The 11595-nt window shown below is 43.7% G+C and overlaps 1 protein-coding gene across 13 annotated transcripts in view; it reads right to left on the reverse strand.

Moving 5' to 3' along the window:
• Window positions 1–11595, reverse strand: part of PTPRT (protein tyrosine phosphatase, receptor type T) — a 436407-nt gene that overhangs the window by 87180 nt on the left and 337632 nt on the right. For all 13 annotated transcript variants that reach the window (XM_027883323.1, XM_027883322.1, XM_027883316.1 and 10 more), the window contains exon 12: window positions 519–792. In XM_027883323.1, the coding sequence (XP_027739124.1) occupies window positions 519–792 (274 nt within the window). The remainder of the gene's footprint in view (window positions 1–518; window positions 793–11595) is intronic.

The raw sequence follows: 11595 nt of genomic DNA on the forward strand, positions 1-11595 counted from the left end.
GAATATTCATAAGGACTCAGACATGCACATGGTCCTCCCTGCACTACGACTTAACGGAGCTGAAACTCCCAACCACAAGTTGCATTATGATTCATATCATAAATGCAAGCTAAAAGGTAACAAATTCATAACATCTCCTCCAAAATCACAAGCAATGTGAACTGGAGACTATCAAAACATCGCAGTTAGGTCTTTTAAAAGCACAATGGCCCCTACCCTGACATTCATGCTTATGGAAAGACAAAAAAAAAAGGATCCAAATTCTAAGCAACTCATTTAGTAAATCACGTGGCAATTTACAGAGTCAGGCTCCTCAGCAGATTTCTTACTGGATCTAAGCATCAGAGAGGGTATTGAGTGAAGGACAAGTAATGGCCTGCTTGATTTTCATCAGATTTCTGTAAGAAGGTAGTAAGAAGGAAAAGTTAAATTGGCACCCAATCGAGAAGGAAGGAGAATGATGAGCAGGACAGAGGTGGTGTCACACACAGACCCAGCTCAGTTTTCTCTGCACTTACTCCATTGGCCTTGCTAAGTGCCTGGAAGTATATGCTGTAGCTTTTCAGGGGAGAAAGTGGAGCGTTCCAGTAGCCATTGTAGGTCTTGTTGTCGCCCACGGTGAAGGGCTGTGTGACAGGAAGGTTGATGGGCTTCAGCTCAGCTGCAAAGTAGTGTGGGGAGTCCAGGCTGGAGGCATTCTTGTAGCTCACTGGGACAGAGAAGCACTCAATGATGTCTGCAGCTCTCCGTGCCTTCTGCAGCTTCTCCTCCTTGACAACAAGTTGATAAACACTAGAGGGGAGAGAAGGAAGGTGAGATTAGAGCCCCGAGAGCCTTAAATATTGAGAATGTTTCCAACAATAAAAGGAAAAGAGCAAAGCAAAGTAAGAAACACAGAGCTACGGCGTCTCAGCAAACACAGCTCTTGGCACTCCAGCAACAGTGCCCGCTGAAAGTCACTGCATGGCCAAGGTGCTGGTCACGGGCTCTGCTGATTCAGTAGAGTTAACCAAGATACACCCTGGTGAAAGTCAGAGTAGATTTCAATCATGTCACTCTTTAGGAAAAGGAGTAACTTCCAAAATATCCAGTCTAGAAAGAGTTTTTAGCGTGCTGAATATTGGAAAGAAGGTACTTTCTCCTTCAGCCACCAGGTTGAAACATGAACTGTCTGCTTGGGTGGCTGATGTAGAGGAGAGCATTCATGGTGTCAGAGCCCTTTGGAAACAGTTTTAGGTTGTGAGAACCAATTTAGATCAAAAAGACTCTCACATCTTCTAAGAACATCACCTTTTTTTGGCCCTCCCTCATATCTCCATGTCCACATATGAGTTCTCCCCCATATCTGGGTGGGGAGGCCCTGGCACAGACTGCCCAGAGAAGCTGTGGCTGCCCCTGGATCCCTGGAAGTGTCCAAGGCCAGGTTGGACGGGGCTTGGAGCAACCTGGGCTGGTGGAAGGTCTCCCTGCCCATGGCAGGGGGTTGAAATGAGATGACCTTTAAGTTCCCTTCCAACCCAAACCGTTCTATGACCTATTTTTGGGATATCCTGGGATACAGAGTTCCCTTCCCAATGGCAAGTCTCCTCCTACCCTTCCCCCACCAGAAGGCTGATTTATATACTGAGCAGGTGGCTTTATAGCTCTCTCACTCCACTTTTAAGAAACAACAACAACTCTTCATATTCTTTCTAACTCTCTGAAATGTTACTCCTTTTTGATTCCTGCTCGACTTCTGGCCATTATGATATATAATAGCAATCTTGTTATTTCTAGCTTACTATTTCAGGCTCAAAGAGCCTGCAAGGCACTCAAATGCATCTGCTTTTATTAATTTTTTTTTCCCCTCCTCAGGCAGCTCACAAAGCCCTGGAGTTCAATGCTGCCACAGCCCAGGCAGGTTTACTGTCTGTTTAACACCACTCATCCATTTGACAAAGAGAGATTGGGCTGCAGTCATTTTACTTTGTGTCAGGCTATTCAGATGTGCTGCCCTCACCTGTCTGTGTCAGGCTGGGCCTTTGTTCACTCAGACAGGGGAGATCGATTAAAAGATTGGGAACAGCCCGCAGTGGATCATCCTCAGGCTCATTGTTGCAGAAAGACTGGTCTGGAAAATTTCTAGCATAGCAGTAGCTCATCAGTGCTCCTGTGGGAAGCAAAGTTCTGGCACTTCCAATGAGCAGGAGTGGAACAACCCCCAGCTTTGCTTCTGAATCACCAGCCCCTCGTGTCTGCAGGGATCTGGCACACGCCCTGCTGCCAACCAGGCGGTCAGGGAAGCACTTGGAAACCATTTGGCTCCCACTGCTAGACACAAAACCAACTAATCTGTACAAGTACAACCAATTTATGAATTACTCAGTGCTGAACTGCCCTTACACGGCTGCTCTTGGCATTTACTAATGTAGCAGGAGCAGCAGCTGCAAGGGCTGCGGGCTTAATGATGTCCTGTCAGCGTTTTGGAAAACTTTCCTCATCCTACAGTTCATCAGAGCCTTTAATAAAGTATTTTAGACCTTCTCTTATATTTATTTTAAAATAAATAAGCAGTTTTCCAAGCAACACTTTAGGTATTATCACTGAGGGTGTAGTGGGAATTGTAAGCACAAGCCTGTTTAAAAAAAAACCTCTCCTCAGCTTACCAATAGCAACTCTTGGCTTGCTGGTTTGGACACTGTTTACTAACAGTATGTGTTCTTACTGTGCCCTTCTCTCTGGCAATAATAATCTACACTACTGGGAAAGTTTGTCATTTTGTTTGCCAGCAATGGGCAAAACTGTAGCTGACATTTTTATGGGCGTTTGCCACACACCTTCTAACCTAAAACCTCTTGGTTTCTTTTTTATCCCATCCTAAACACTTGTGTTTTCTGGTTATAGAAAATGGTTCCTTTAGGCATATACATAAATATACATGTGTAAACATATATTAACCTCCTTTTGGAGGTCAAGAGTTCCCTTGGGTTCCCTAAGGGTCACATTCATTCTCTTGGTTATCCCACTTGCAAGCTATGTCTTTGGAGAAGGGGAAGCTCCCAGGGACATGAACTGCCAGGTAACTGAGCTCCTTCCCTAATCATTAGGGCACTTACACCATTGAAGATATTCTCAGTTTCCCTCTTGACAATTCCAGTACCTGCTCCACCAGTATAGGCACTGTTTTATCATGAGCAAGAGTTTTGACACAGCGCCTACTGACAGATACTTTTCAAACTGAACCTAGTCACAGATACTCTTTTGCCTCTATTCTTCCACACTTCCTCTTTCCCACTTAGCCATTAACACACTTCTTCCTTTCACAGGGATAACTTGCTCTTGCAGTGACCTGAAATTTTACTTTTAATGTTTATTCTTTTGAAATGAATCGAGGTGTCTCTGGAAGCACAACAGTACATTCAGGAGCGTTCAGCTGAGATGTAACAGTTGTCCCGTGTGTGTTCAAGCTAAAACCTCATTCATCTCCTGCTCAAATACTGCCTCCTCTTCTCTGGAAGCAGTATCTGAGCACTGCTGTCATTGCTCCCTCTGGTTAAAAAACCTACTCTGGTGACACTTAGGATGGGTAACCGACTGCTTTTATGTCATTTTTCTCTTTGATGCCCCAGCTCACACTGACTGACACAGCACATTTATCTCTGTGTGCTTTGCCTGCCTGGCTTGGGGACCATCACCCTTCAGCCTCTCTCTTTTCTGAGTCTGGTACTGGTCAAGAGTCCACTCCCAAAGGAAGTGGCCAAGTGGCCAAGAGCCTGCATGAGTTCAGAGATTACTTTGGATTGAAGATTATCACCCTGAGCGTTTGATCCCTTAGCAAATGATTGCTCTGGTCTCACTTTCTGATGTTCTCGTGCCAGTATTTTGACCTGTCTAGTTGCTCCAGAAGGGCAGCGTTCCCAGTTCCCCCCGTCTAGCACACGGACTGGTACAGACTCATTTTCTTTTTTCTGGCTTTGTTTTGCTCTTTGCCCCATGTTTTGTTTCTACCTAGGAGGAGAATTTCCCTGCCTGCCTTTAGGGCATTTCCAGACATCAAGTTCTCTGCTTTAACCAGTGAAATGCTGCAAAGCACAGCAAGTGATTCCTCTCCTGCACTGAGTTGCTCTTTTAACTGTTTGCCTTTTCACCAGAGGAAAAAAACCCACCAATCCTACATCCAAGCAGAACTGCTGTGGGAATTCTGAGTTGCAAATGTCCAATTACCCACCCTAAAATTTAGCCAAACCATCTGCATTACTACAACAAGCCTCAAAGGAGTAAAACTAATCCAACTTTGCTCAGAAGAAGGAACTTGCTGTCCTACATCACAACTCCTAACGTTGTGGTTGGGCACTAAGACTAAACTCAGTGAGTAGGATCTGCCCTTTTGCCCTCAAAGAGCATCTCAGCTGCAATCACATCTCCGGGTCAGGGCTGAACAGGGCCAACCATTTGCAACTCCCTACAATGGACAATTCTGTTCCACAGCAATGTGATTACAGCCAAGGGAAAGGAGGAGCAATTATCCCAAAAGTGGTGCTAGAGGGAAGGATAAAAAAACGAGTGGGCAATGGAAATAGGGAGGAAATGTCCAAACTATTTTAATGGCTTTTATTCTGGCTACCTGGTAGGCAGTAACACAGGTCTCCTGGGGCTCTCCCCATCTCAAGCTTCAAAGCTGCCACTTCCAGCCCATTTCAGCTAACATGGCTTTCCTGGCAGGAATCAATACATCAGCTGCAAATGCCCAGCTGGATTCCAAAAAGTTTCAGTTTCATACATAGGAATTATATGAAGAGACAACAAAAGCAGAGCATTAAAAACTCCCCCAGTAGATAACAACTTCAGTGCCAATGAAATGAAAGATGGTATACGTTTTACTACATTTCTGCTTTTAATATTTGGCCATGTTTGGAAACACTGCAGCCAAATCCACACACGTATGTGCTGCAGGGCAGTAGGAGCAGGGGGGTTGTGCACCCAGTTCCAGGCTACCCCAAAAATGACACGAGGGAACTGGTTTCCAAACATCCACAAGCTCTGCTCTCCAGAGACCTCTCCAGGGATTCTCAAATCTGGGCCACAAACCAAATGCCTGCCTTCCTAGAAGGCTGGGGAGCTGCCTGCCCCATGTGCAGCTGCACACTCTGATTAGAAAAGGAGGCCAAAAGTCAGTTCCTCTATAAATTTCAAAGGTCTTAGATAGATAAATCCACATCAGTTTAATAGAAGCTTTTTAAAGTTTTTGACAGCTCCGTTGTAAATCACTGATAAAAGCACCCACCATAATGGGCCACAGCACAAATGTTGCCTGCAGAGGAAAAAAAGGTGCCCTTATCACCACCTGCAAGGTAATCTTTTAAATTATGAGTTCCCTATTCAGTGTGGAAAATCAACTTTCCACATCACAGCCCATTTCTGTGATGGAGACCTCCCTGTCTGCCTCAGGTTTCTCCTGCCCCCTGCTCTTGGTTTCTTTCTGAGGATGGACTGAGGCAGCACTTGCCCACAAATCTATTTAGACCAGTCTCAAGTTCTGGATTAGGATGTGCAGGAATGTGGGGAGGGAAAGCTGAGTCAGAGCTCTCCATAAAGCAGCCACCATCTGGCTGGTGCACTTTGGTGTCCTGACACGGTGCTCATCAACAAGGTGAAACCTCAACATACCCCTGATAATGGTGGGGCATATTAAAGGAACATGATTTCTTTGTAACCTCACAGCAATCCACTCAACTGAATTATTAAAGATTAAAAGAAACAAAGTTTCAGCAGCTTAGTACTCCCTCTGGACCAATCTTGTTACTAAACTTCCATACCACATAAAGATTTAATATATTTTCATTTAACACATAAATTTATTATCAGCCATTTATTATTTCCCAATAATATTTTCTCCCAGGGAACAAAGAGCAGTGGCAATCAGTACAGCTTGATCTTGCAGTGCATTTTTCAGCAGACCACTGTGAGCAGGCTCTGATTGTTCATCCTACAGAGAACTGGAACTTCTCACTTCTAGTTCAATTGAACACATCACTTCCAGAATAACTGGTTGACAGGCTGCAGGAAATAACACAGTACCAAAGGGCAGTGTTTTCCTTGTTAGTAGCTATTTTAATTCAGAGAATGAAGGACAAAAAGGAGCGAATGAAGTAAGGGTAGAAAAGACTTGCACCCCTCCATAGCTGTGCCATCTGAAGGCATGCCCACTGAAGGCATGTGGGATGTAGCAGCTAACATGGAGCTAGGCTTTGAATTTCCACTCTTGCACCTATTCTTTGGAGTTAACAGATCCACCATGTCCAAAAAGGTTCTCCAAAATCATGAATCAACCCCAAATCCCGTCTCATCAACCGCAAGTCAATACTGCACAGAGATGAAGAAAAGGCATCAGGCGCACATGAACAGGGGCAAAGGTACAACAAGTAGAGGGCCCAACAACCAATTCAGCTTCTTTCTCCTTATTAACAACACAAATATTTTTAAGAAGAATGCCAACCACCCTATGGGGGAACAACCTTTTCCAGAGGTCCAACCTGGCCCACTCCTGACACAGCTCCAGCCATTCCCTCACGTCCTGCTGTTGGTCACAGAGAGCCGAGATCAGCGCCTGCCCCTTGGGAGGAGCTGCAGACCCTGCTGATGATCCCAGCCTGAACACACCAAATGCCCTCAGCTGCTCCTCATGAGGCTTCCCCTCCCGACCCTTCACCATCTCAGCAGCCTCCTCTGCATACTCTTTAATTAATACCTTCAGATCCTTCTCATGTTGTGGCACCCAAAACTGCCCCCAGCACTCGGGGCGAGGCCGCACCACGACAGCCCTGATACCACCCACCCTTTTTATTTTTCTGAGAGCCTTTTTTTTTTTTTTTTTTTTTTTTAAATTTAACAGTTAAGCCACAGAATCCAGGCTACAGATACTTAACACCAGCTTTTTTATCATTTGGTTTTCCTTTTAACTTATGATCCTGTTAAATTTGGTTGAGCCAATGTTTGTCTGTATCCATGAAGGTCCATCACGTTTATTCCGACAGTATGGAGCCCTCTCCCAGAATCCTGGAATGGGAGAAGGTTTGATGGGTTGCCTGACACCCACATTTGGAATTCACATTAGCTATTGAATGTGCATATGCTTGTTTTATGGCCAAGCTGGTTTCAGTGACGCAAACTGAGACAGGGGAGTAGCATCTTTATTTTCTCTTTCTTAAGAGATATCAAAACAAAAGCCTGAATTCTACCACACAGAAAATAAGAAATAAAATAATGGGAAATGTGAAGAAAGGTACACTATGTAGCTTGTCCTAAAAAATTGTAAATTAAATTGTGAGATCCTTCTCACAATGTACCTCCAGCCCTCCCATGAACCTGCATACACAGGATTTTGGAAAAACATTCAACAAAAACCCACTAAAGTCCAAGAAAGCTTTACATAATATAAATTCTACTAAAATTTACAAGAACTAAAAGGATAACTGCCATAATGCCTGATGCTGAGACTCACTGCTCTGAGCATACACTGCAGCACTGCTTTCCTTTGGCTACCAGGGTGAGTATTTCCTGGCCAGGCATCTCCTGTAATCCCATAATCAAACATTTAGGCATCCAGGAAACCACTCCACGGGCAGTGTCCAAGTTCATAAAGTTTTCTGGGTTCAAACAGGTGCCAGTACATTCCTGAGAACTGAGTTACTGACTTCACACGTTCAAAAATGTCACCCTTAGTACCTCCAAGAGCACCTTTAATCAGAAGTTATGAAAACTAATCTACAAAACATAATGAACTGCATTTCAGAGCCACCCAGGATGTACAGACAGGACCCAGGGCACTGTTTTTCTCTATTTAAGAACTGATTCCAAACCCACTAAAAGCAATTAAAGATTGCTACAATTTCCATTTCACTCTGGAACAGCTTTATGCAGAATACAACATGCTGAAGTGAAGGTTTGCTTTCACAGAACAGTTTTATGCTGAGAAGAGGCACAAAAAAGGAGACTGTTCTATGATGTCATCTTCTAGAACATGCTTGGCTACTTCAAAGACTCAAAAACTTGCCCATTATGAATACTGGGCTGCACTGTTATCAATCAGCTTGCTCACATCTGCAAAGCATTCACAAAAATAAAGCCTCTAATAGTGATGCTACTTGAGGAAATAGTCTCTCATATTGCAAAGTTATTCACACCAGAGCCTTCATTTTGAAGTTATTTTTGTGTGTTCTTATAACATTCATTTAAATTAAACAACTCTTACACTGCATTCACTGAAGTTGAAGAATACCAAAAAAATACTCAGCCAAATTTGTAAAAAATGGCACAGAAAGAAGAGATGGTAATTACTGCCATTGGTATGAAAAAAAAGATGCTGAGATAGAGCCAATAATAATGAAATCCGTTTAATAATCAAGAAGAGTCTCTTCACATTTTCTTCCACTCTCATGTTCAGCTCAATACTCCAGATTCACTTCCAAGTCAATCCAAGAAACAAAAGGTCACAATTTCACACTCGGGCAGCACTGTTTGGAGTCAGAGTTCTCACAGGGACGTTCTTACATCACCAAAATTTCAAGCTTTGGGAAATTTCTACAGCGATTGAAACAGGCCCCAGAGAAAGTAAAGGAGTTTACTGACTGTGTGCTCCCTGTACAGAAGAGAGAGGTGGTGCTGTGTCCAGTGGCTGTGATGAGCTACCCGTGGAACAGGCAGGGGCATCTATTGAAGGTGCTGTGCACTGTCAAGCTTAAAAAAAAAAAAAAAAAAAAAAAACAGCGAAACCAAACAAAATATTTGTATTTGCAGCAAAGCATCCTGCCAATGTCACTATAGCAAATGCTTATCTTTGGCCAGAATACTTTGTCTGACATTTTCTTTGCAGTCTTAATGCAGCACCACATACAATTCCCACCACTGGTTAAAAAACGAGAGCTCTGTTCGAAGGTAGTGGGAGTTTTGTTTGTTTGTTTGTGGATTGTTTGGGGGTTTTGTTTTGGTTTGGGGTTTTTTTTGGTGGCGGTGGTGGTGGGATGAATTTTTTTTTGGGGGAAAAGAAGTGATGAGGGAGGAGCAGACGGTGCTGGGAAGGAGGAGCTCTGGGAACTGTCTCTGGCATCAAACTGCACCACACAAAAGATGCAAGATTGTCAAACTCCCATGAGCCAGTAACAAGGCTGTGCCAGGAAGGAGGTATAACTATAGTTTAAATAATGGAGCTCTGAGCAACCTGGGCGGGTGGAAGGTGTCCCTGCCCATGGAAGGAGGTTGGAATGAGATGAATAAATACACCTGCTAAAATGAGTGCTTCCAACCTCAAAATGTTCCACCCATCAGGACTCTTCTCTGAGTGAAGAGGCCACGTCTTTCCAAGGAAGGACAGCTATGGAAAGATAACTAAAAATGTAAATATTCCCACAGACCATCCAGACCATCACAGCACCTGTCCACTGTCAACACACCAAAACCTAAATAGTTGTCAAAAAGACAACTGTGCTCAGTCAGCATTCACTGAACATAAAGAAGGATTTGTGTACTTAAATGGCCATTTTTCCCTGCTGTATCATTTGGCCTAATAAAAGATGCTGCCCATATTCACAAAATTACCTCCTTTCCACACCACACCACCACAACACTGCTACTGCATCCGTTTGCTTGTATTAGACATGCATCATTCTCTTAAATACTTTAAATTCTCTATTTAATCTTCTGGGAAATAAAAATTAGGAAAAAAAAAATATAAAGAACCAGAGGGCATTTGAAAGCTCTGTGTTCCATTATCTCAACCATCTCCATAAGCCTGACCTGGCTTGCAACCCGGATTAGACATAATAGCTGTTCCCCAGTGGAACTGGCCCAGTCTCTGTCTCTCCAGTTCAATGCTATTTCGTGCTGGCAGATTAAAGATAATGAGTGCAGACAGATACAGCTTTCCCTGCAACAGGAGCTAATGTTAGTGGCTTTGGAGGTGTTTTTTTCTCTCCTGAGCCACCTGCCATCTGTTTAATCTACACGAAAAAAAAACCCCGACCCAACCTCTTTTTTGTTGATGTTGCTTCACATTAAACAGGCATCGCTGACTGAGGACTTGTCTCATCCTCAGTGAGTGCTGGTTTAACACCAGGAGGATGTTTCAAGGACAAGAAGAGCCCAAAAGAGCAACCTGCAGCATGAGAAGGACAGACTCTTTCTGGGACTGTCCAGCACCTTCTGCCACGTCCTTCATAAAAGCAGTGGCTTGGACAAGAGGATGGGTGCCTTTGCATATATTCTCAGTCTGAATTAATTTGGGTATTTCCAATGGCTTCCATGAAATTAGGTCCATTTGGATGCAGAGATAATCTAGTTGGGAATTCGAAGCTTCCTCTGCCTTTTCCACAACCACAGCTACAAGACTGTGCAGGGAAAACCCACACAGAAGAATGTGACGTCTTTCTTAAGAGAGAACACTTGAAAAATCTTTTTGTCGGTGTCATGTCTTGCTTGACTTTTTTTTTTTTAATTAAAAAGTTAAGAAAAACACAAGGAAGAAAGAGGGAATCTGCTCTATTTCCAACCTTCAGATAAACTTTATTCCCAGACAAGGCCCATAACAGTCAGCACTTACAGTGTTGTCGTCAATGTGCAGTGATGATGAGCTCTCCTGGGAAGGGTAACACAGACCTGCAGCACCTGAAGCTGCAGGAGTATCCACCTGCTTCTTTACACCTTTTCTGGGCACTTTTTCCCTTTCAGAAAGTGCAAGGTGATCATGCTTCTGACACCAGACAGAGCTCGGAAATGGCACCTTCACTACAAACACCAAGGGAAACTGAGAATGGGGAATGGGAAAGTCCCAAAGACAAGGATTCTCTGCAGCAATTCACAGCTGGTCTGTCATCATCCAAACACATCTCCTACCCCCACCAGAGTGGGAAAGGTTTAACACCAGATTTAAACATTGGGAGATTGTATCTGATGATCCTGTAGTTCACCAAGTCCCTTCAAAACTAAGCAGATTTTTTACACAAGAGAAAACATTACATACAGGATATATGCTTTGGCAGAAAAAAACACCCCTCAACCTGCATCAACATCAGCTCCTGCAGTTCCTTAGGGATCTGTCAAGGTGGGTGAAAAGGGAAGTCAGCACTGCTTCCTCTTCTGTGCTGCTGTTTGACCTTCCCACCAGAAACACTCCACGTTCTGCCTCTCTCCTCGCCTCCCTCTTTTGCACCACGACTACAATTAATTACACCCATATTTCCCCTTCCTTTTGCACAGGAAGCAAATCCTTCCCCATTCCCAGGTCTGCCTCTTGCTTTGGAAAAGCGCTGTGCAAGGAAAACTGAAGTCACAGAGAGGCAGAATAACATCGTGGCTGCAGAGGTTCCCTCCTGAGGATTGTCTGGCTGCATTTATGATAATCCCTTCATTCCATCTGCAGCCCACGCCCTGGTGCAGCAACCCCCTTTCCTAGTTCCAAGAAATTATGCATTCATTATGGAGGAAATTAACACCTCAAAGCAAACTATAATTAGGAATTCTTCAATTCGGTTTATGCTTTTTCAATTAGCCCCTCTATAATTTTAATCACGGGAGCATTAACATGTTTCCGGAATTTATATACCTGTAGTATAATTAAATCCT

Source organism: Empidonax traillii, unplaced genomic scaffold (assembly GCF_003031625.1).
Source record: "Empidonax traillii isolate 1590-97213 ecotype Southwest subspecies unplaced genomic scaffold, ASM303162v1 scaffold124:size1682992, whole genome shotgun sequence".
Lineage (NCBI taxonomy): Eukaryota > Metazoa > Chordata > Aves > Passeriformes > Tyrannidae > Empidonax > Empidonax traillii.